The following is a 26,000-nucleotide window of genomic DNA, read 5'->3' as shown; positions in this document are numbered from 1 at the left end:
AATGAATAAGGATCTAAAGACTTTAATAGAACATTCTTAAATACATCATCTTATAAACGATGTGACCCATGTTTACATTCAAACCGCCCTCTGTTGACAAAACACTGCACACGTCATGTTTTGCCGGACAAAAAGATGCGTAGTCATGGTAAGATTGCATACACTTTCTAGCTGGCTGCCAAAACACAAAGGTTTTGCCCGGCGTTATGCGTGCGAATCATGTTATGGTTTTCGAGTGACGTCAGAGGTCACATCGTCTATAGTGAAATTATTTCAGTGGCAGTGTCATGGCCGAGCGGTTTAGAGCACCGGATTCAAGCACTGGTGTTTGATCAGCAGGGTGTGGGTTCGGATCCCGGTCGTGACACTTGCTACACAAAATTGGGGAGGTAGTGCTTTCTGCTCTACCGGCCAGGCTTCGAATTGATGATACCCAAGCCTACATTCGTATGGACTGTGAAAGGGGTAACCCTGTTTCAGCCCTAGGAGTAGGTGGCAACGGCCTCTGAAAAAAATAATTGTATCCCACACCTTGAAGTGGCCTTCAGGCCTTGTGTGCATTAAGAAAAAAAAGAAAAGAAAAAAAGTAGTATTTGGAGGGAATTAAATAATACTTTGAGGAAACAAAATAACAGTCAAATTTAGATTCAAATTTTAAACTTCATTCAATAGTATTTTATTATTTTTTTTTTTTAATGCAAGTCGCTTGACACACAAGGCCTGAAGGCCACTTCAAGGTGTGGGCTACAATTATTTTTTTCCAGAGGCCATTGCTACCTACTCCTAGGGCTGAAACAGGGTTAACCCCTTTACAGTCCATACGGATGTAGGCTTGGGTATCATCAATTCGAAGCCTGGCCGGTAGAGCAGAAAGCACTACCTCCCAAATTTACAGCAGCGGCAAAACTAGTAAAGAATTAAGGGGGCTGCTGAATAATTTCAACATTTTTTCGTAACTTTGTTATATTTTGTTTCACTTTTTATAGTAATTCTTTGTTTTCTTTGGTTGTTTGCCTGTTGTTGTGCTTGTTCCTTGTCTTTTGGTTTTTGATGTGTAAACAAGGGTCCCCAATACGCCTTTCTTAATAATGATGCATGAGGTACGTCACAATGCTAATCCAAAACGAGGCTATGGGCGCAGCCACTGCAAGTGGTGGTGAACGTGCGCCCATAGCCTCATTTTGGGTAAGAATTAAGACGGCATGCATAAGTATTAAGAGAGGCGTATTTCAGTGGGCCTGTGTGCCTGTTCGGAGTTTCCCTTTTGAACCAATGTCACTTTTTTCAATGTATTTGTGCAATGAAGGTAATAAAATAATAAAATAAAAATATAGATGTTTAGCAGGTTATATTGGCAAACAGCTTTATGAGCTAAGCACAGACTAGCAAGACACCAAACACAAACACATGCATTTATAGCCGACAACAATTGCTTTCCCACCAAAACCTCTTACACTCAGCATTTTATCAGTGCTTTAAGCAGCTTTGTGAAATTGTGAACACCAATAGTATAAAAGCCAGAATAAAAAAAACAGTTCCTCTTTCCAGACTACACACATTTCCTGGCAAACTTGGTTGACATTATTGACGCTGAAAATTGCTGGAACCCAGGGTGTATGGTTAAGCAAGGTGAGCCCGTTTCATTTTCAATAGGAAAATGGGAGCAAGTGTGAAGTGAACATGGGGAGGCAGTGAGTTTGAACAAGCAGTCTCTAACAGTTTGACTGCAACAATTAGTGGACTCTCATAGGAAGTGCTATAAACTAGTTCTCTTGTTAGGACTAAGTAAAGACATTGGGAAGTACTGGGCCTCGCGTCTTTTGCAAAGACTGAACATTTTATAGAAAGATTTGCCTTTGACAAGCTGAAACAAGAGAATCGATGTTACATTACACACATGCATTCGCCAGCTTTGGAGCCAGAAATATGAGCAATCCTGAACCTTCAAGCAATGTGCACACATGAAGAATCTACCTACCACCAGGACTACATTTAATATGTTCATTAAAAAGCCGACCAAGGGATTGGGTTTAGAAAGGAACAGCTGCGAGGCAAGGATAACTTCCTACCCGTTTGACAATGAGTCCCAGTGTAACTGTTGATACAGCTACAGAGATAATTGTCTCTGCTGCTGCTACGGAAACAGACTCCTCCATTCTGGCATGGGGAACTATCGCACGGATTCACAAAGTCAGCTATTAATAAGAAGATTGTACACAATTAATATAAGAATTATCTAAATCTCTCAAAGACCTTATGCATTGACGTCATCCAGCCGCCATCTTAGAGGTAAAGCGGTGACGAAACAACCGAAACTCACAGACTTGTACGCGCGGCGCACAGGATTGGCCGATGAACAACCGCCTTTTGACCCCTGAATGAGGGCGCCCTACTGAAATGTCATCATGTGCATAAGGTCTATATTATCATTTACAAAGTGACACAATGGAATTTTAATTAACTTTACAATAGTCCTTAGAAACATTATGGTGGGACATCCATTCTTGTAGAATTCTATTTCGTTTACGACGTAAACCAATTTGGTTGCCATCACAATTGGAACTGGACAAACATTTTCCTGTGTCTTTTCCCTTTGAAGGGTTGACATACTGTACTTATCAATGAATAGTGATCATGATGTTTGTATTTAAAGGAACGTTACAGAATTAGTAAGAAACAAAAATCGTGAAGATCACAGGTTTACATAAAACTAATCTAAACAATTTAATGATAATAGTAGAAAACATCCCTTGAAATATTTCTGTCTAAAATTTTGTATTTGATGAGAAATAAATACATGAAATCTAATTTCGCGTTTGGAGTTTATCACTCAGTGAGCGTTTTATTCATTTTTGGTTTGGCATCGATGCAATGCAAAATTTGTAATCGGTTTTTCACTATTCTCTCATGACCCAGATGGCCGATCGATCTCGAACTTCTACAAACAGGTTTGTCAGTTCATGTATATGGTGGATTACATAAAGTGCTTATGCCAGCAACTTTTTGGCTAGCAAAACCAATTCTGTAATGTTCCTTAAATGCATGAATAACATGTACAGACGACTCTTACTAACAAGATCGCGGGGACTGGCCGAATTGCTTCTTTACAACAGAAATGTTTCTATAAGAGGACAGCAAAACAAAGAAACAGAAAGCAGCAATGAGATTTAGAACTTCTTGGGTGGATTTCACAAAGAGTTAAGACAAGTCTTATCTCGAGTTAGGGAGAGTTACTCATCCTAACTTAGGACTAGCCATACGTTTTTAATATCTCCTAGGACTATCGAGTCCACATAAGAATCTACCTACCACCAGGACTACATTTAATATGTTCATAAAAAAGCCGACCAAGGGATTGGGTTTAGAAAGGAACAGCTGCGAGGCAAGGATAACTTCCTACCCGTTTGACAATGAGTCCCAGTGTAACTGTTGATACAATTACAGAGATAATTGTCTCTGCTGCTGCTACGGAAACAGACTCCTCCATTCTGGCATGGGGAACTATCGCACGGATTCACAAAGTCAGCTAATAAGAAGATTGTACACAATTAATACAAGAGTTATCTAAATCTCTCAAAGACCTTATGCATTGACGTCATCCAGCCGCCATCTTAGAGGTAAAACGGTGACGAAACAATCGAAACTCACAGACTTGTACGCGCGGCGCATTGACCAATGAACAACCTCCTTTTGACCTCTTGGTGAGGGCGCCCTACTGAAATGACGTCATGTGCATCAGGTCTATATTTGATAGATGTTAAATTTGCATCGGGGATAAAGAATATTAATTTTGGTTTTTACCCATACACCGATGTGTGTTAGCACTGTATACTCAGTACTTTCCCGAGTCCTGTGAAAAAATATCACAGGCATGTTACTCGGGTAGAATTTGAACCCACGACCCTTGCAATTCTAGAGCAGTGTCTACCGAGGTTGCCCGGCAGCTAGAGGCAGTTCGAATCCTATATTATCATTTACAAAGTGACACAATGGAATTTGAATTAACTTTACAATAGTCCTTAGAAACATTATGGTGGGACATCCATCTTTGTGGAAGTCTATTTCGTTTACGACGTAAACCAATTTGGTTGCCATCACAATTGGAACTGGACAAACATTTTCCTGTGTCTTTTTTCTTTGAAGGGTTGACATACTGTACTTATCAATGAATAGTGATCATGATGTTTGTATTTAAAGGAACGTTACAGAATTAGTAAGAAACAAAAATCGTGAAGATCACAGGTTTACATTAAACTAATCTAAACAATTTAATGATAATAGTAGAAAACATCCCTTAAAATATTTCTGTCTGAAATTTCATATTTGATGAGAAATAAATACATGTAATCTAATTTCGCGTTTGGAGTTTGTCACTCAGTGAGCGTTTTATTCATTTTTGGTTTGGCATCGATGCAATGCAAAATTTGTAATCGGTTTTTCACTATTCTCTCGTGACCCAGATGGCCGATCGATCTCGAACTTCTACAAACAGGTTTGTCGGTTCATGTATATGGTGGATTACATAAAGTGCTTATGCCAGCAACTTTTTGGCTAGCAAAACCAATTCTGTAATGTTCCTTAAATGCATGAATAACATGTACAGACGACTCTTACTAACAAGATCGCGGGGACTGGCCGAATTGCTTCTTTACAACAGAAATGTTGTTATAAGAGAACAGCAAAACAAAGAAACAGAAAGCAGCAATGAGATTTGGGACTTCTGGTGTGGATTTCACAAAGAGTTAAGACAAGTCTTATCTCGAGTTAGGACGAGTTACTCATCCTAACTTAGGACTAGCCTTACGTTTTTAATATCTCCTAGGACTATCGAGTCCACATGAAGAATCTACCTACCACCAGGACTACATTTAATATGTTCATAAAAAAGCCGACCAAGGGATTGGGTTTAGAAAGGAACAGCTGCGAGGCAAGGATAACTTCCTACCAGTTTGACAATGAGTCCCAGTGTAACTGTTGATACAGCTACAGAGATAATTGTCTCTGCTGCTGCTACGGAAACAGACTCCTCCATTCTGGCATGGGGAACTGTCGCACGGATTCACAAAGTCAGCTAATAAGAAGATTGTACACAATTGATATAAGAATTATCTAAATCTCTCAAAGACCTTATGCATTGACGTCATCCAGCCGCCATCTTAGAGGTAAAGCGGTGACGAAACAACCGAAACTTACAGACTTGTACGCGCGGCGCACAGGATTGGCCGATGAACAACCGCATTTTGACCCCTGAATGAGGGCGCCCTACTAAAATGTCGTCATGTGCATAAGGTCTATATTATCATTTACAAAGTGACACAATGGAATTTGAATTAACTTTACAATAGTCCTTAGAAACATTATGGTGGGACATCCATTCTTGTGGAAGTCTATTTTGTTTACGACGTAAACCAATTTGGTTGCCATCACAATTGGAACTGGACAAACATTTTCCTGTGTCTTTTCCCTTTGAAGGGTTGACATACTGTACTTATCAATGAATAGTGATCATGATGTTTGTATTTAAAGGAACGTTACAGAATTAGTAAGAAACAAAAATCGTGAAGATCACAGGTTTACATAAAACTAATCTAAACAATTTAATGATAATAGTATACACATAATGAATGTTTATGAGTGCAATGGTGCGAATATGTTCATGAGTTGAAAGATGGAATGTTCCATTCAACGAGGCGGAGCCGAGTTGAATGGAACATTCCAGCTTTCAACGAATGAACATATTTGCACCATTGCACGAATGAAAAACATTCATTATTTGTTTTATATAACATCCAAGTAGAACTTTGTCATTTTGATTGAAAGAAACAACTTTCAAAACAAACAATTTCAACTGTAGAAGCCGAATGCTAGTAATTTTACTATGCCTTCTTGCAGTAACACCTGCTGCGTTACCAAAGACACGCGCACGCAGTGATGTTTTTACTCAGCTTTTTCGTTCCATCCGAAAAGTACCATTGCACGCTGCCAGCGTGCAATGGTACTTTTCGGATGGAACGAAAAAGCACGGCGAGTGACTCAGCGTGCAATGGTACTTTTATTTGCTATCACGTGACGGACAATCCTCCAATCAAATGGCAAGGATCTGCTTGGGTGTTATATAATAGAAAACATCCCTTGAAATATTTCTGTCTTAAATTTCGTATTTGATGAGAAATAAATACATGTAATCTAATTTCACGTTTGGAGTTTATCACTCAGTGAGCGTTTTATTCATTTTTGGTTTGGCATCGATGCAATGCAAAATTTGTAATCGGTTTTTCACTATTCTCTCGTGACCCAGATGGCCGATCGATCTCGAACTTCTACAAACAGGTGTGTCAGTTCATGTATATGGTGGATTACATAAAGTGCTTATGCCAGCAACTTTTTGGCTAGCAAAACCAATTCTGTAATGTTCCTTAAATGCATGAATAACATGTACAGTCGACTCTTACTAACAAGATCGCGGGGACTGGCCGAATTGCTTGTTTACAACAGAAATGTTGTTATAAGAGAACAGCAAAACAAAGAAACAGAAAGCAGCAATGAGATTTGGGACTGCTGGTGTGGATTTCACAAAGAGTTAAGACAAGTCTTATCTGGAGTTAGGACGAGTTACTCATCCTAACTTAGGACTAGCCTTACGTTTTTAATATCTCCTAGGACTATCGAGTCCTAAGTTAGGACTAGTCCTAACCTTGTTGTGAAATTGACCCCTATACTTTTTAAAAGCAGAACCCCTAGATAAAAGCGAGTGTGGGTTTGGGTTTTTTTTTTTCAATAAAAGAGAAAAGCTTATGTAGTGTTGTTTTTTACCATTTTCACAGTGTGTTCCACTGAACCCGTCAGCACAAGAACAAAGATAAACCTCTCTAGTGCCGCTACGGAAACATACTCCTCCATTCTGGCATGGGGAACTATCGCACAGAGTCACAGAGTCAGGTACTGTGAAGATTGTACACAATTAATATAAGAATTAATTGAATCTCTAATATTATCATCTACGAAGTGACAACAAAGTTATTTATCTTGGTTGCCATCGAATTTGGAACCTGGTTCTTCCTGTGTTTTGTTTTCCGTTTGAAGAGTGAAGTCATGCTCCTATCAGCAACTAGTGATACTGTTGTTGGTACATACATGTATGTATTTAAATGCATGAATAAAATTTACCTCACAAAAGGGCGTTATGGCAAGTATAAGTGGATTTGAAACTTAAATATAGGTAAATATAGCTTAACATCCGTTATGCATTTATTGAATTATTTACTTGTATGTATGTTCTGCGACTACTGCAATTGCCAAATCCTACAAAATGCACAGGAAAGCTTGAATTGCATGCATCAGATGTTTTGATACAATAATGTCCCCCCGCCACATATCTCCCAGTGGCACAGTTATAGTTTGTAACACCACTTTCAAAAGGTCCAGAAACAACATTATATATTTGGGTACTGACTTTTTCACTAAAAGATATTTTTGTTTAAAAACACTGGACACTATTGGTAATTGTCAAAGACCAGTCTTCTCACTTAGTGTATCTCAACATATGTATAAAATAATAAACCTGTGAAAATTTGAGCTCAATCGGTCATCAAAGTTGCGAGATAATAATGAAAGAAAAAACATACTTGTCACACGAAATTGTGTGCTTTCAGATGCTTGATTTCGAGACCTTAAATTCTAAATCTGAGGTCTCGAAATCAAATTCGTTGAAAATTACTTCTTTCTCGAAAAGTTCTCCACTTCAGAGGGAGCCGTTTCTCACAATGTTTTATACCATCAACCTCTCCCCATTACTCGTTACCAAGTAAGGTTTTATGCTAATAATTATTTTGAGTAAAAACCAAAAGTGTCCACTGCCTTTAAATGCAAGAAAAAAAGAAGATGAAGGACAAGAGGATAATACCAAGCTACAAATAGTTTTTTGAATTGAATAAACTATAAACCTCCACTTTGTGATAAACTTATGCACTGTGCGATGGTGAATCTGAGTCCTTTCTGTCTAATTCATAATTAAATTTTATAAGGTAAACAAAGGGAAAGAAATGCGGTCTCTGTTTATTGAAAGAGAATTTAAATATTTTTTACCATTTTCACAGTGTATTCCACTGAAGCCATCAGAACATGAACAAACATAAACCTCTCTACTGCCGCTACGGAAACAGATTCCTCCATTCTGGCATGGGGAACTATCGCACGGATTCACAGGGGGAGCAGGAGCTGAGGGAAAAACAAAATGAGAAAAGGCAATTATAATAAAGTAACAGGAACACCGAGGCGAACCCCTTCTCTTTTCCAAAAAGTGCACTTGGTTCTTTCATGTGTTTACACAACACATGGGACCAATGGCTTTACGTCTGATCCGAGTACGAAGCAATGATTTAGTGGCTTGCTTAAGGACACAAGTGTCACGGCTGGGGGATTCGAACCCACACTCTGCTGATCAGAAACACCAGAGTTTGAATTGGGTGCTCTTACTCGCTCCACCACGACACTTCCACGAAAAGGCAATTATAATAAAGTATCTTGGTCAAGGACACAAGTGTCATGACCAGGATTTGAACCCACACTCTGCTGATCAGAAACACCAGAGCTTGGGTCCGTTGTTCTTATCCACTCTACCGCGACACGCCAAATACTAGCAATTGGATCGCACTGCACTGCTAGACATCCGAGACAACAAATTTTGCTGACGTTTGTTTGTGTTTTTTGGGTTTGTGAAAATACCATTTGTTATTTGCCAGGTAGCTTCTGTTCTTTAGAGAGCTGTCTTGCTTTATATTCTACTACCGCTGAGTACATTTTTGGAATTCAGGAGACTTCTTTGTTCTGAAAAGAACCGCCTGCTTCTAACTACTACCTGGGCGAGAGGAAATAAAATCGGCCGGGACTAGTACTTGAACTTTTCAGTGGATCATTATAAACTAACACGAGATGGCTGGCACAGGGCATGTCTTTAGTACATCGCAGCAAGTAAAACCCTGTTTCTCATATAAATACATGTAAGTGCTAGTTATTGTAAAGAGACTTACGTGTTTGACAGAGAATACCAGTGTAGTCTAGTCTACAAAAGCATTGAAAAGCCTGGTTGAGGTCCAATGTGAAGCAGAAGCCATCATTCTGACATGGCTGACTCAGACAAGGGTCGGACGGTAGGTCAACTGTAAAAGAGACAAAAGGAAATAAATACTGTTATAAACCCCATTCTTGCTTGTTCTGTATTCCGGTTGTCTCAAACACAATCACGTGGGGTGAAATAATATACATGTAGTCCAGTGCATAAAACTTACGTCACTAATAATAATAATAATAATAATAATAATAGTGGAAATTTATATAGCGCCTATCCATGTAGACATGCTCCTGGGCGCTGAGCAATTAAAAGTAAACCTATTAAAATCCATACAGTTAATAAATGCCAAATTTGTACGCAACAATCAATAATTAAAAAACACAGAGAATAAACCCTAGTTTAAAAAGCTGGAATTGCTACAGAGAATTTAAAAATATGTCACTGTAAACTAGACGAGCGTCAAGATATCGTGCACGCATGTTTTTGCAGGAAATAGTTTCCAGAGCGGGCTATTGTATGTAAAATGCGCGATATGGAAAATGCGCGAGGCTGATTACAGTGCCCTCTGTAACAGTGAACGCAACGAAAGACTGCATCAGAGGAAATGCATTCCTTTTATTGTTAAATCGGTTTTTATTAATCTGCTCACAGTTTAGCAAATCCCTGAAATGTTGCTTTTCTTATTTCATATTTTTAGACCAAGGTGTGCTACAACCACATATGGACTGGCATAAGTCGGCCACTAGAGCACATCTATTCCCCCTCGGGCCTGTGAGTGGTCACTCAAAGTCCCTTTGGGGAATAGTTGGCACTAGTGACCTCATGATCAACTCATTCACAAAGATGGCCCACCCAGTCTACTCTCCGAAACCAAAGGGTGGAAACTCAGCAGCAACCTGCAGGGCCCAATTTCATGGCTCTGCTTACCGCCGAATTCTGCGCTTACCATCATGATTCCCCGCTTACCTTGCAAGCACCGAATTTCTGCGCTAGCCTTGTAAGCGTAGAATGCCTAGTAACGTGAAATAGGCTTGCCGTAAGCACAGAATTCCCTGCTTCCGTAAGCGCCGATTCTGTGGTTACGGTAAGCAGAGCCATGAAATTGGGCCCAGGACCCTCCAGATATCTCTAGAGGTTTGCGTATTAAGTACAATTTACCAAAAGTTGTAAGCTGTGTTTCTATTTTTGGTTCAACCGCCCCTTCACTTGATTCTTCTTCCTGTTGCCCTCCAGAAAACCATCAGAATAATGATGATACCAGGGCCCAATTTCATAGAGCTGCTTAGAATAAACATTTGCTTAGCATGAAATTTCTTCCTTGATAAAAACAGGATTACCAACCAAATTTCCACGTGATTTTCAGGATAAGCAAACAACCGCTGAGTACCAGTAACAAGCAATATGCAACAAATGGAAATTTGGTTGGTAATCCTGTTTTTATCAAGGAAGAAATTTCATGCTAAGCAAATTTTTGTGCTTAGCAGCTCTATGAAATTGTGCCCAGTAAATTCAATCCATGCAAATGATGCCACATTGTATGTTGGGATTGGGAGAGGAAGGGGGGTTCACTTCATGTAGGTTAACTTACCGAATTGGCAGCTATCACCAGAGAACCCCTGTTGGCATACACACTGAAAGGAGCTTCCCAGGTTGATACACGTTCCTTGGTTAAGACATGGGTTACTAGAACACAAGTCATACACTGTAAAAGAGTATACACATGTTACATACATTACAGGCAAACTGTTTTCAGTTGTTGTCACTATAGACTGTATTAAATATGATGTCACCATTCAAAAACCTGCCCTACAACATGGTGTCTGTGAGCGTGTGCGTGATGGTGTGCGTACGTGTGCCGTAGAAAGCAAACACCGTATGCCGTGTGCTGCGTGCTTCATTGATGTTCATACACGTTTAGACCCGCATAATATGGTTTGCCCTACTAGATGGCGACTTTCATAGCAACAAAGGGGTTATTCAATACGGTCTCAATAAAGTCTCCCATTACAGTTAAGTGTCATGGGCACAAGTGTCATGACTGGGATTCGAACCCACACTCTGCTGCTGACAACACAAGAGCTTGGGTCTGGTGAAGTAGACCGCTCGCCAACGACATGCCCTGAGATAGCAAGAGGAGGGAGGGAAACCTTGGAGAGTGGTATACTGAGAAAATCAAGTAACTTTAGATGTAAATTTTGACTCCTGGCCCAATTTCATAGAGCTGCTTAAGCACAAAAAGTAGCAAAGCACAACATAATCATGCTTACCAGAACAGGGTTACCAGCCAAAATAACATGTCATCAGATGCTCAATCTGTGACTGGTATCCTGCTCATTTCTGCTAAGCATATAAAATTGTTAAGCAGGTTTTTCTCCTTAAGCAGCTCTATGAAATTTGGCCCTGCACTTAATTTTATGTATAGACGATGTGACCTATGTTTACATTCAAACCGCCCTCTGTTGACAAAACACTGTATACGTCATGTTTCGCCGGGCAAAAAGGCGCGTAGTCATGGTAAGATTGTGTACACATTCTAGCTGGCTGCCAAAACACAGGCAAGGTTTTGCCCGGCGGTATGCGCGCGAATCATGTTATGGTTTTCGAGTGACGTCAGAGGTCACATCGTCTATATTTACCTGATTCGCAGTTGGTGCCACCATATCCAACTGGGCACTGACACACATACTCAGTGATACTGTTAGACAAACACTGGCCGCCGTTTAGACACGTGGCATCGGCGCATGGTTTCAAAACTACGGAAAAAAACATAATCATAATAATCATCAGCTCGCTTAGCTCAGTCTCGCCCACAGATAATCTTTAGAGGCACTGGACACCTTTGGTAATTGTCAAAGACCATGTCTCACTTGGTGTATCCCAATATTCATAAGATAACAAATCTGTGAATTCTTTTACTCAATAGGTCATTAAAGTTGCGGGTGAATAACATAAGAAAAAAAACACTCTTGTTGCACAAATGTGTGTGCTTTCAGATGTCTAATAAAAGGCTTCATGCCTAAAGTCTTTCATTATTTGAGTGAGAAATTAACTCTTTCCCCAAAAAACTATGTTACTTAAGAGCGATCCGTTTTGTGTTTTATACCATCAACAGCTTTCCATCGCTTGTTACCAAGTAAGATTTTTCGAGCTGCAATTTATCGTTATTGCTGGTTTCTCCATCCCACACAGGGTTTAAATTTAGGGTGGCAAGAATAATATTCTGGCCCCTTTGGGTACAATAATAATTTCTTCTTACTCCTAAATACCCCAGACATATTCTCCATTTTGATTGGTTGAGAGGACATGGGGGTGTTTAAACAGATAATATAACCACAGCCAGAAGTGTTTAAACATGGGCGTGATACGCGAGCTTGCACCAGTGCTTATAAAACAGTTTATTCCTTCCTATTGGTTGAGAGCAACGGCTGGAAAAGTTGTGCCCCATCACGCGATACACGCGACGCGCACGCCAATTTCCTTATAAGGAGTTTTACAAGAGGGCCTTACCATTTCATAGCTTTAGGGGTGTTTTGTTGAAGAAATCACTGAACAACTATAATTTTTGCACTTTGTTTTTACTTGTAGACCAAAAAAGTTTGATGTTTTTTTAAATCGAAAGGGTATTTATGAATGGGAATAAAAATGTGCTTGGCCGGTATTAAACACTCTGTTTAAAACTGGTTGCAGTCTGGATGCTGATAATACCCTCGCCTCCAACTCGGGTAATTATCACATCCAGACTGAAACAGTATTGAACAGAGTGTTTAAAACCGGCCAAGCATATATTTATTCCCTTATTATTACTGTATCACACAAAAGGAACGTGTCAGACATGATGGTAGTGGGGGCGTCACTCATCCTGTTAGAATTGAGTGTCTTTGACTATGGCTATGTCATCTAGCCACAAGTCATTATTATATACACACTTACCTGATTCACACTGTAGTCCATAGAAGCCTGATGGACAGTTACAGACGAAGCCAGTGTTGTATGGGAAACATGAGCCACTATTCTGGCATGGAGAGCTACCACAAGGATCAGCTAAATCTGTCATCAAACCATACAAAATAGAAAATATCAGCCTTTCAAAATTAAAATAATAACAATAATAATATTAAATAATTTGCAGTACCCGCTGCTAAACATAGGATTCGAATTGCCTCTAGCCATCAGGCAATCTCGGTGGTCTATTTGGTATGACACTGCTCTAGAATTGCCATGGTCATGGGTTCAAATCCCACCCGAGTAAAATGCCTGTGAATTTGTTCACAGAACTCGGGTAAGTACTGAGTAAACAGTGCTTAACAAACATCGGTGTACATGGGTAAAAAAACCAAAACGAATATTTTTTATCCCCGATGCATATTTAACATCTCTTAAACAATAAGAATAATACTAGGTTCCTACATAGCGCTTTACCACACCCCTAGGGGTATATCAAAGCACTCAGTATTTTGTCATGGAAGGTATGTGGAGTTACATTTTGAAGTACGAGACCTTTTCCTTTAAATCACGCTGTGGCGCAATATGCTGCCAATCAGACTAGAAACACTGGGGTGAACCCCTTCTCTTTATGAAACGTGCACTTGGTTCTTTTACGTGCATTACACAGCGCACGGGACCAGTGGCTTAACATCACATGGAAGGACGCAGCAAATGGCCAAGTGTCTTGCTAAAAAAACGCCCCATACTCTGCTGATCAGAAACACCAGAGCTTGAGTTGGGTGTTCTTGTCCACTCGGCCAGGACACACCAAATAGAAACTCTTCTTGTTGAATCAGACAGAAACGGAGATGGATTGTTTTCAGGAACGTTGCATTTCAAAGAGATTTAACAATTTTATTAGAACAATATTTGCTGTGCTGGGCGTTTTGAGATAATTAAACAGAAAAGAATGGTCTCTAAAGAGTTAAGGACACAAGTGTCAAGACGGGGGCTCGAAACCTCACTCTGCCGATCTGAAACCCCAGAGCTTGAGTCCGGTGCGCACGACCCCTCTGCCACGACACATAAAATGAACAAAACTTGACAACTTACTTATTTCACAGTTTGATCCACTGAAGCCATTAAAACATGTACACTGATAGCCTTCTGTGTTGGCCATCGTAGAACAGATGCCTCCATTGGCACATGGGTTATTCAGGCATGGATTGGTCATATCTAACAAACAAAAAAAACGTTCTCAGTTATATCCTCTTTGTTTCAGTGTATCTGTTGGTGAACCTCCTTACCACCCTTAATCTCCATTTAATTCTGTTTTGTTTGTGACAGGTTGTTTTAAGGCACTAAGCACTATTAGTAATTACTTAAAGTGAATGTTAGCCTAAAAACTTATAATAGTAACGAGCAGTTGAGAACTGTTGATGGGATAAAACATTGTGAGAAACATTGAGTTTCTGAAACATTGTGAGAAACATTGAGTTTCTGAAACATTGTGAGAAACATTGAGTTTCTGAAACATTGTGAGAAACATTGAGTTTCTGAAAATTGTGAGAAACATTGAGTTTCTCAAACATTGTGAGAAACATTGAGTTTCTGAAACATTGTGAGAAACATTGAGTTTCTCAAACATTGTGAGAAACATTGAGTTTCTGAAACATTGTGAGAAACATTGAGTTTCTCCTGAAGACGAGCAGAGTAACCTGTTTGAAATATTGAGACCACACAGAATCTTTTCAGAGTCAACACTCCCTCAAAAGACTATTTATGGTTATTTCTTATTGTGAAAAAGGGCTCTCTCTGGAGTAACGTAGTTTTTGAGAATGAGGTAATTTCTAAATCGGATATTAAAAGACTTCAGGCCTGAAGTCCGTTTTAGGCAGGTGAAAGCACACGAATTTGTGCAACACAAGTGTTTTTTCTTTCATTATTGTCTTGTTATTGGTAACTTCGATCACCAATTGAGTCAAAATTTTCACAGATTTGTTATTTTGTGCATACATGTATGTTGAGATACATGTTGTACACCAAGTGAGAATACTGGTCTTTGACAATTACCCAAGATTTCTAGTGCCTTTAGCTGTTTTGTTTTCAACGCTACTGTTTCCCTTTACTCTTACTTGTCCTCATCATTTAACAATGTCCTTTGTTTCCTTTGTAACATTTTCACCAAGGATCTTATGTTCTGAGCTGATGATATTTTCTTAATAACATCTTTGCAAACTGTCCAGACAATACTCCTTACATAGAAATAGAGCTATGAACTAGCTGCTCTGATGCAATATGGTCCCATACAAATAACATGGTTTTAAAGCAATGAACTTTTCCACAAGTTTTCTACAAACTATTTAAGAGATAAGAACGCCTTACCAATCTGGCAGTTGGTCCCACTGTATCCACTGAGACATACGCAGGTATAGGAGCCTAAAGACGACACTTCAAAACACGATCCTCCGTTCTGGCATGGCTGACTTGTACAGGAAAGTACTTGTACTGAAATCAAGAACAAATCCTAAAACTTTGAAAAGTAATTGACTAAAATATATGTTTTTGGTCTACTGGCTGCGGACCGGTGGAGTATCGGAGAGTTATGTGGTAGTCTCAGTGGTTGCAGCATCTTATGGAAAAATGTAAAAGAACCCAGTGCACTTATCGTAAAGAGAAGGGGTTCGCCCCGGTGTTCCTGGTTTAATTGGCAGCATTCTGCTCTACAACACCTTGTAAACCATTACATGGTGTTATGTATTTGGAGTAGGTCTCATAGTGCAAATGTAGTCCCACTTCTTCAATCGCTCATTTCCAGCTTTCCCTGGGACCCCGCACCATGACACGCTATGGGCGATCGGGCCTTTTCTGTCATAGCTCCAACACTTTGGAACAAGCTACCCACCCACATTCAAGCACCTCCTTCATGGGACACTTTTAAATCTTAACTTAAAACCCATCTGGTTTGTCAATCTGGTTATAGCGCTTAGAAACATCAGTATTTAGCGCTCTATAAATGTTGTAATTGTTATTATTATTATTACTTGCAGAAAAATACTGAATGTTGAAGCGTCTGAGCATCAATGAGTGACAGGTATGAGCGCTCTATAAGAAGCCACTATTGTTACTGTTACATCTGCTAAGCAGGAAAATTTGCTTAGCATGAAATTTCTTCCTTGGTAAAAACAGGATTACCAACGGAATGTCATAGCCAAAGTGTTTCCAAAATGAGCAGAGACAAAGCCTGCCTCGTACCTGGGATTTCACAGTTGATTCCTCCAAACTCCTGAGTGCAGAAACACACATACTGATAGTCAGATCCTACTACGCTGTTAAAACAGAACCCAGAATTCTGGCATGGAGAACTGCTGCACCGATCAGGTTCTAATGGAAGAATAAACAAATAAAGTTAAAGGCACTGGACACTATTGGTAATTACTCAAAAATAATTGTTAGCATAAAAACTTGCTTGGTAACGAGCAATGGAAAGCTGTTGATAGTATACAACATTTTGAGAAACGGCTCCCTCTGATGGGAACATAATTTGTAGAGAGAGGTAATTTCTCTGTTTGTTGTGTTTTTCATGTTTGGCGTGTTTAGCCTGGACCCAAACCCAATGTACACGATAACCAGTAATTGTGTTTGTACGTCACGGACAGATACAAATACAGATACAGATACAGATTTAGCCTTCGAGAGAGATTCTGCTAGGGTCGAAACGTCAGGCCATTAACTATTTTTTACAAAAAGATCTTTTTATTATAAAGTTAGAACCCTGACTTTAGTAATGAAATCACTTACCGACTTGGCAGTTGGTACCTGACCATCCATCCACACAGGAGCATCCATAACCTGTACCGGTTGAGTAACAGAATGCATTGTTCTGACATGGAGAACTGTTGCATGGATTCGTTTCTACAAAAATAACACACAGAAATAATGTCAATTATGTGTTTAATTGTCACCAATTGTATAAAGGTTTTTAAACTTTAAATATGTAACGTTGGAAAGCCGGTACAATTATCAATCACGATGGGAAATACTTCTGCTTAAAACACTTCAACTTAATGAATAAACAGTAACGTTTATCATGTCAAATGTATGGGCATTTATACAATTTGAAACATGAAAACTTGTTGGTCCAACTCGGTAAAATAATTTAAATTTTGAATGCATAATGAGAAAGGGAATCCAAATTTCAAGACAATGGAAACTAACTTTTTTAATTAAAATTTATTTATATTATTTATCTGATGTGTGTACCATGATTTTCTCAAGAGACAGAAGAGTGTCCCTAATAAGTGTACACTTAATCAAAGTTAACATGAAACGCCAATCTACAATCCCGGCCAAAATGCTTGGGCCACCCATTCCTAATAAACATTCTCTTCCCCGTCCCCCCCGCTCAACGTTGACTGTAACAAAGAGGACCGTGCAATCAGAGCGCAGATGACCGTGCAATCAGAACCAACATTGAAAGGGGGCAGGGGGGCCCAACGAAATCAATGTTGACTGTAACGCAGAAGACCGTGCAATCAGAACGCAGATGACCGTGCAATCAGAACCAACATTGAAAGGGGGCAGTGGGGCCCAACGAAATCAACATTGACTGTAACACAGAAGACCGTGCAATCAGAACGCAGATGACCGGGTAATTAGAACCAACAATGAAAGGGGGCAGGGGGCCATTGAAAGGGGCCAGGGGGGCCCAACGAAATAAGGCCAAGATTGTAGCCAGGGGTGAGATTTGACGTGCGTGAAAATTCCTGAAAAACCAGCAGGCTGGTCTGGGTTCCCTTTATTCTAGATACATGTTAAAAGTTCAACAGACCCTGTGCATCATAAGAAATACAAAACTACTGGATTAAACACAATATGGACTACTTCATTCACCCTTCTGGTGACTGCTTTACTTCTTTCACGAAACGTTGAAGGCTGATTAAAAAATAAATCCTGAAATCAGGCAAATAAATCATTTGAAATCACACGCCTGAAGAACTAAAAGACACCTTGAGCATCCTCGAGAATTTTTACCTCTTTCACAATTGACGCCTCCGAATCCGTCTTCACAGATACACACAAATGAGTAGATGAGTCCAACTACATTAGTGAAACATTCTCCATTATTCTGGCATGGATTACTGGCGCATGGTGTGGGCACTACAGTATAATGAAATAACGTTATTCACATTAAGTCATATTTAATCGTAATAGTAACTATAGTAACATGCCTGTGAAATTTTTTTCACAGGACTCGGGAAAGTACTGAGTATACAGTGCTAACACACATCGGTGTATGGGTAAAAACCAAAATTAATATTCTTCATCCCCGATGCAAATTTAACATCTATTATATCGTTGCGGTACCCGCTGCCAAAACATAGGATTCGAACTGCCTCTAGCTGCCGGGCAACCTCGGTAGTCTAGTTGGTAAGACACTGCTCTGGAATTGCGGGGGTCGTGGGTTCGAATCCCACCCGAGTAACATGCCTGTGATATTTTTTCACAGGACTCGGGAAAGTACTGAGTATACAGTGCTAACACACATCGGTGTATGGGTAAAAACCAAAATTAATATTCTTTATCCCCGATGCAAATTTAACATTTATTACATAATAGTAATGATAATAAACAGACATTTACATGTATATTGCGCAACACCTATATGGATATACTCTACCTGCATTATAATACATACAAACAAATGCAGAGACAACAAATACAAATACGCAAACAGATCAAGAAGGAATTAAATGGCCGAGGTAAACAAATGGGTGTTTAACTTTGATTTAAATACTTTAAAAGACCAGTCTTCTCACTTGGTGTATCTCAACAGTTGAATAAAGAAAATAAAAAACCTTTGAAAATATGAACTCAATTGGTCGTCGAAGTTGCAAGAGAATAATGGGAAGTTGTGTGCTTTATTCAGATGCTTGAATTCGAAACCTCAGCTGAGGTCTCAAGTTCAATTCAAATATTTTACTTCTTTCTCAAAAACTACGTTACTTCAGAGGGAGACGTTTCTCACAATGTTTTGTACTACCAACAGCTATCCATCGCTTGTTACCAAGTTAGGTTTTATGCTAACAATTATTTTGGGTAATTACCAATGTGCCTCTAAGAATTTAACTTACATATTTCACAGTGCGTTCCACCATAGCCAGCGTAACAATCACATATGTAGCTATAGAATGACGCAGACTGGAAGCAGGAACCTCCATTCTCACATGGGTAGCTTAGACATGGGTTCACCACTGTCAACACAACAAACACAATCAATTCAAATAGCATTGCTGACTAAGCTTGGGCGATATCAAGATATTAATCAAGAATCAGTTCTTAAACGATTAGGATATCATGGTTTTTTTTAATCGCAATATCGGTAAATTGCGATTTTTGATGAAGTTTCCCGATGCCTTTCTTAATAGACCGGTCCATTTGGCTCCGCCCACGACGCACGTGTGAGCAAGAACACGTGAGACTCTCCAATGCCTTTCTGCACAATCTGCCGCGCGCGCCAAGCATACGCGCACGCATGTCGGACCTTATTTGTCGACCTTCGTTGCGTTGTGATTGGTCAATACGCAATGGGGCGGAGCTTAATGGATCGGTCTATTGAGACGATCTTGCAACAACAAAGGGCTGTTTCTAAACATAGAAAGTCACAGACGCAACCGCAAGAATCCCGGATTGATCCCGATTGACCGGGTTTCTTTGAAAAAAACAGCATCAAAGCCTTAGACACTGCTGAATGTAACACAATTGTATCATTTAACCTGTGTAGACAGTGGGTCGACAGTTAACCCGAAATATTTTAACTCTATTGATTTAAGTCACATAGTTTGTTGTTTATGGTTAAGAGACTTCATAACAGCAATGAGCAGATTCTGTATTCTAATGTTTTATTCATAAATACCCCAGACAGTTTCTCTACTCCTATTGGTGGAGAGCGCGTCACGTGGGTGTGCATAAACCTTTTGTTAATGCACACTGGGGCTCTGTTTATGCACACTGAGCTGGCTTTCGCGTGTCGGGCGCGCAAAATTATCACGCGGAACGCGCAAATTATACCTATCAGCGCGTAATCTAAGCGCGTGCGCGTAGACACAACCCACGCATCTCAAACAGATTCTTCACAAAGTTTTGGAAAAAAATATTTCAAACCTCAAATTTTCAATTGTTAAAGTGTCTATAACTGTATGTGTTTACGTTTTTTAACAAAAGGGCATTTATGAATGGGAATAAAAGAGTAGTGACTCGTTCTTCAACGACCGTTTAAAACCTTGCAGGGTCGTTACCGTGCGATTACTCGGGCCTTTATCACATGGCCGCCGACCCTGCCGGCTTTAAACGTACATTGAAGAACCCGTCGCTACCCTTTTATTCCCTTATTTAAACTCAGTGACTTTGCAATTGGCTGCAATGGGAAAGGTGAAACACAGGCATTTGCAGTGATGTACTAATAGCGTCACTCCATGCAATTAAAGAGGTAAAACGATGCAAACAAAATAACACCCCAGTGGCAAGTTCACCATTGGTACATAAGCCAACCATTATATGTGAACCTTATCAATATACCTAATGCACATGACATCATTTAATGTGTAGGGCGACCTTGCTAAGAGGTAAACAAACGGATGTTCGTGCCGCGAGACACTTCATTACGTTTACATTGTCTCATCATAGGTTTGACGGCAGCTGGATGACGCCCATGCAAGGTCTAATGGTCCTCTTCAAACATATAGTTCCACACCATGATCATCAAACGGTTGATCAGGGCCCAATTTCATGGCTCTGCTTACCGTAAACAAAGAATCAGTGCTTGCGGAGGCAGGGAATTCTGCGCATTACGTCAAGCGTATTTCACGGGTTAGGTTTTGCTTGTGAGCGTGCGTCCCCCTGTTACTAAGCATTCTTCGCTTGCACAGCTAGCGCAGAAATTTGGCGCTACCCTGCAAGCGGAGAATGATGATCGTAAGTGCAGAATTCGGCGGTCAGAGCCATGAAATTGGGCCCAGGTAGTTTAAAAAAAAAAAAAGGAGGAATTGAGAGTGTCATACTTACATGTTTCACATTTAGGACCTACATAGTTATTAACACAAGAGCATTCATAACCATCACCAGTGTTAAGACAAACCCCGTCATTCTCACACGGTGAACTAAGGCATGGAAGGGATGCTGTATAGAGAGAGAGAGAAGGTAAACTCATCAGCAGATGGAGATATCAATGCTGAATAAGTAAATGGTACTGAGTGATACATCCAAGATCCAAAACCTGGCTAGGCATCATCCTTCAAGACTGCAGTATAGACCTTTCCTTTGTTGATAAATAAACCGCGCTGGTTGGCATGGACGACCGAATGTTAGCAAAACATTCAATCGTGTTAATAAGAGATGCTCCAACAAAATTCAAATTTTTGTCAGACTTTACATTACATAAAGATTTATAGCTCCATGCATAAAGCATCTCCCATGATTAGTTGCTTTGTTTCCAACAAACTCAGCACTATTTTTGAATAGTTGTGTGACATTACAAACTGTGGCCATCTGTTTGTGTTTTGCAATTACATGTATGGCTTTCCATAGTTTTCCAACCTCGGTTGGTAAAAAACTCAAGCTGTGACAATGCAACAGAAAGGTCTATAATTGCTTTGTTTCTAAAGATTGGAAGTAAGACCATAATTTGCAGGTAGAGGCTTAAATGGGGGAGGGGGCGGGCAGTCACTAGAAGCATTACATAACTCTGTATTGTTATGACAATTTCATCCAACCAGATACATAAATACAATACAAATTGAGCATTAAGTCAAGTCACTGCATGCATATGGTGGATCCGTGCAAGTAGTAAATGATGGGTATTACATGCACATGCAAATGAAACATACCATAGAACTTTTCGCAATACCCAAATACCCGAGCGCTAACTGTTGAATGAGGTGCATGCTGGTCTAGCTTGTTCGCTAGCTAGACCAGCATGCACCTCATTCCACGCCTACAGCGCACGTACCAAGTATTTAGGTCTATCTAAAAAATATTGACTTACTGAAGATTTCACAATCCACTCCAGCGTAGTTTGCAGGACATGCACAGGTGTATGCAGAGCCACGATTTACGCATGTACCACCGTTTATACATGGTACACTCAGGCACGGATTAGCTGCAATAAAAAATAATCAAAAGATACAATCAGCCAATTTCAATGCATGAGTTTACTCATTGTACAGACATTTTTAGACAGAAAGTTTCAAAGCACTGACAAAAGGAGGGAAACATTTGAACCCAAAAGCAATGAAATTGGGAATTAGGAGTGGGTTTGTAAATTCCGATCAATCTGATTGAACCTAGAAACATGTTGACAATGAGAAACTTTGGGGTCACAAGGTGGCAGCAGACTTAATTTTTCCTCCCAAAATGATGAGCATTGTTTGGAGATGCATTCTGCATGGTGCAAGGGGGCTTTAGAAATCAATCCTTGCATAGCAAGACACACTACAAGTGCGCTGAGGTCACGCGCACGTTTTTACGCACAAAGAACAACTATTGTCTAATGATCTGCCTCCATTTGGAGTTAGGGATGACACTTCTTGAGAGTGTGACATCATATGTGAGGGGTCTATAAACAAGATTTGCGCAGTCTGTGAATGTGCGGTTAAACAATATTTTTGATTGAAATTCTATTTTTAAGAGCAAACTATTCGATCAATGATCTAAGCTAACTTACGATACTGGCAGTTGGTTCCGCTATACAGGATAAGGCAATCACACTGGTACTCCTCATACGTATCATGAATAACATGACGACACTCTGCGCCATTCAGACATGGGTTACTAGCACATGGACTCTCTGGTATTCAATCAAATCGAATCGAATCGAATCAAATCAAATCAAATCAAATCAAATCAAATCAAATAAGTCAAATATTCCTAGTTCAGTTTCATATTAACATGCTTCCTGAATTCTGAAGACGAGCAGATTATCCTGTTCGAAACGTCGAGACCAAACTGGCTCTTTTCAGAGCCACCACTCCTTCAGAAGAGATTTTACTCGTGGTTGTACCCGCAGTTTACTATTCATATTTATATTTAAAGTGTACTCTTAGGTTGGGATACAATGCAGACTATTTTTTTTCTCCATTTGGTGACTGTTTTACTTCGTGAACAAGAAAGTTCGAGGGCAAGGAGACTTTGAGAAAATCCTGAAATCCGGAAAATTCCTTAAAAAACACATGCATGCAGAATATCATTCAAAGCATAGTACATGTATGTTTAATTTGCAGCACTGAATCCATCAAGCAAAACTGATGCTTGATTTTGATGGATACTGGAATCAATTAGGGTCAATACAGAAAAGTCAATGAATGAATATATTAATGAGTACCACTAATTAAAGTCTACTCTATACATGCAGTGTGTGAAGAGTAACAAACAAATCAAGAAATCCACCAATGGTTGATAAAATCTAGAAAGGGTAGACAAACTCACACAATATTGCAGTTCAAATTAAACAAAAGAAATATCCATGTCAAAGATGTATATTTCCTTTACTTTTCCAGGCCTGTATGCTTGGTTTATGAAAGGGCAAGGGCACCAAGGCATTTTCTCGTTGATAAAGGGTACCCTATGAATAAGGATGTTGTAAATTTTCTACTGGAGCATTTTTGTTGTTGCTCATTTGCTTTATCTCTCGGTGCTATGTCTTGCGTTTATTTATGTTTTGTCTGCCCTGCCCTGCCCTGCACTATATAGATATTATATTCCGCGACAAACATACACTTGGGACGTGCAGTGCAAGGAGGAATGCTTTGTTTGTAGGTATCAGAGGTGACATATTTTCTATAATTTCGCTGTTTGATTGTACTTTTTTGTTGACCATGATAAATGACTTGGGCCCAATTTCATAGAGCTGCTGAGCACAAAAATTTGCTTAGCATGAAATTTCTTCCCTGATAAAAACAGGATTACCAACCAAATTTCCATTTGTTGGATTTTGCTTGTTACTTGTATTCGGCTGTTGTTTGCTTGGTAATCCTGTTTTTATCAAGGAAGAAATTTCATGCTAAGCAAACTTTTGTGCTTAGCAGCTCTATGAAATTGGGCCCTGGTCTTAAGTGTGCAACCTTTATTCTCTGCCTATTAATATTATGTATGTATTGACTTGCTTAACAAAGATTGATTGAACAGAGCACCAAGGCAATGACCAGGGGGCACCAAGGCAATGACCAGGGGGCACAAAGGCAATGACAAGGGGGCACAAAGGCAATGACAAGGGGGCACAAAGGCAATGACCAGGGGGCACAAAGGCAATGACCAGGGGGCACCAAGGCAATGACCAGGGGGCACAAAGGCAATGACCAGGGGGCACAAAGGCAATGACCAGGGGGCACCAAGGCAATGACCAGGGGGCACAAAGGCAATGACCAGGGGGCACCAAGGCAATGACCAGGGGGCACCAAGGCAATGACCAGGGGGCACAAAGGCAATGACCAGGGGGCACCAAGGCAATGACCAGGGGGCACCAAGGCAATGACCAGGGGGCACCAAGGCAATGACCAGGGGGCACAAAGGCGATGACCAGGGGGCACAAAGGCAATGACCAGGGGGCACCAAGGCAATGACCAGGGGGCACCAAGGCAATGACCAGGGGGCACAAAGGCAATGACCAGGGGGCACAAAGGCAATGACCAGGGGGCACAAAGGCAATGACCAGGGGGCACTGAGGCAATGACCAGGGGGCACAAAGGCAATGACCAGGGGGCACAAAGGCAATGACCAGGGGGCACTGAGGCAATGACCAGGGGGCACAAAGGCAATGACCAGGGGGCACAAAGGCAATGACCAGGGGGCACTGAATCAATCGCTGTGTTGCCTCCGTGAAGTATCAGGCATGCTTTTCTCACATTGCTCTACATGTACATGTATAGCCCATTGTTTGCAATTATGAAATCAATTTTTTTACCATTAAAAATGAAACTTCTTCATATTTTAAAACTTTTTTTTACGGAATGTTAAAAATCTGTTTGCAGGTTTTCCAATATATTTCATATGTACAATTTTCATTCTTTATTTCTGTCTATGGACCAACACCACAGACATGCTGAACAGGGCTGACACGGAATAACAGGGGTAGGGGTAAATTGACTAAATTTAAGTTTGACACTCCTAACAAACAAGTTGAAGTTGTATTTACCGAGTTCACAGTTATCTCCATAGAAAAATCCTGTACATCCGCAAGTATAGAAAGAGTTGGAAGGGGTACACACGCCACCATTCATGCAGGGGTTACTGGAACAGGGCTCATAGGTTACTAAGATGAAAATAACAAGGCTAACAGGTTACTAAAACCGAAATAACAAGGCTCATAGGTTACTAGGATGAAAATATCATGGCTCACAGGTTACTAAGATCAAAATAACAAGGCTCATACAGGTTACTAGGATCAATAAAAAGTAAATTTTCATTGAGAAAACTATTCTGCATTGCATTCTACTTCCTTAAAGGGTGTACACGTATGTACCTTATGTAGGACAAAAAACACAATGTTCAAAGATTTACACTAAACTTACACAGTTTGAAGATAATGATAGTAGAAAGCTTCCCTGAAAATATTACGTGCTGAGGTGCTGTAGTTTTTGGGAAATGCGTAAAATAATGTCATGAAAATCATTATGTCTCACGAGACGAAAATTATTTTAAGCATTTACAAACATATTTTCATGACATTGTTTTACTCATTTCTCAAAAACTACAGCACCTCAGCAAGTAATATTTGAAGGGAAGCTTTCCACTATCATTATCTTCAAACCCCGTAAGTTTAATGTAAATCTATGGACATTTTGAAAAGGTACCCAAATCCTTTAAAACAAATTATCCAATGATCACTGATAACCCAAAGAATTGTTTGTTTTTACTTAGTTTCCCAACTGCAAGACACTTCTAGACGCAGCTAAACATGCAGTTTCCCAACTGCAAGACACTTCTAGACGCAGCTAAACATGCAGTTTCCCAA

The 26,000-nt window shown here is 39.9% G+C and overlaps 1 protein-coding gene and 1 non-coding gene across 2 annotated transcripts in view; one reads left to right on the top strand and one right to left on the bottom strand.

Annotated features, from left to right (window-relative positions):
• LOC117304325 (neurogenic locus notch homolog protein 2-like) overlaps positions 1–26,000 on the bottom strand; it is a 111,786-nt gene that overhangs the window by 23,517 nt on the left and 62,269 nt on the right. Inside the window, exons 31-48 of the mRNA XM_033788707.1 lie at positions 25,182–25,298; positions 22,716–22,838; positions 22,038–22,151; positions 21,059–21,172; positions 19,129–19,248; positions 18,029–18,154; positions 16,796–16,909; positions 16,250–16,378; positions 15,380–15,502; positions 14,108–14,230; positions 13,001–13,117; positions 11,707–11,823; positions 10,659–10,772; positions 9,030–9,158; positions 8,086–8,217; positions 4,946–5,071; positions 3,401–3,526; positions 2,070–2,195 (exon numbers count right to left, since the gene is read on the bottom strand). Of these exons, the coding sequence (XP_033644598.1) occupies positions 2,070–2,195; positions 3,401–3,526; positions 4,946–5,071; positions 8,086–8,217; positions 9,030–9,158; positions 10,659–10,772; positions 11,707–11,823; positions 13,001–13,117; positions 14,108–14,230; positions 15,380–15,502; positions 16,250–16,378; positions 16,796–16,909; positions 18,029–18,154; positions 19,129–19,248; positions 21,059–21,172; positions 22,038–22,151; positions 22,716–22,838; positions 25,182–25,298 (2,190 nt within the window). The remainder of the gene's footprint in view (positions 1–2,069; positions 2,196–3,400; positions 3,527–4,945; positions 5,072–8,085; positions 8,218–9,029; positions 9,159–10,658; positions 10,773–11,706; positions 11,824–13,000; positions 13,118–14,107; positions 14,231–15,379; positions 15,503–16,249; positions 16,379–16,795; positions 16,910–18,028; positions 18,155–19,128; positions 19,249–21,058; positions 21,173–22,037; positions 22,152–22,715; positions 22,839–25,181; positions 25,299–26,000) is intronic.
• Trnas-gga lies at positions 18,407–18,479 on the top strand. Its single transcript has one exon. It is a non-coding gene; the product is annotated as a tRNA-Ser (tRNA).

This window comes from Asterias rubens, chromosome 21 (genome assembly GCF_902459465.1).
Source record: "Asterias rubens chromosome 21, eAstRub1.3, whole genome shotgun sequence".
NCBI classification, from domain to species: Eukaryota; Metazoa; Echinodermata; class Asteroidea; order Forcipulatida; family Asteriidae; genus Asterias; species Asterias rubens.
The sequence above is the reverse complement of the archived record's forward strand: the minus strand, read 5'-3'. Positions and strand labels throughout refer to the sequence as shown.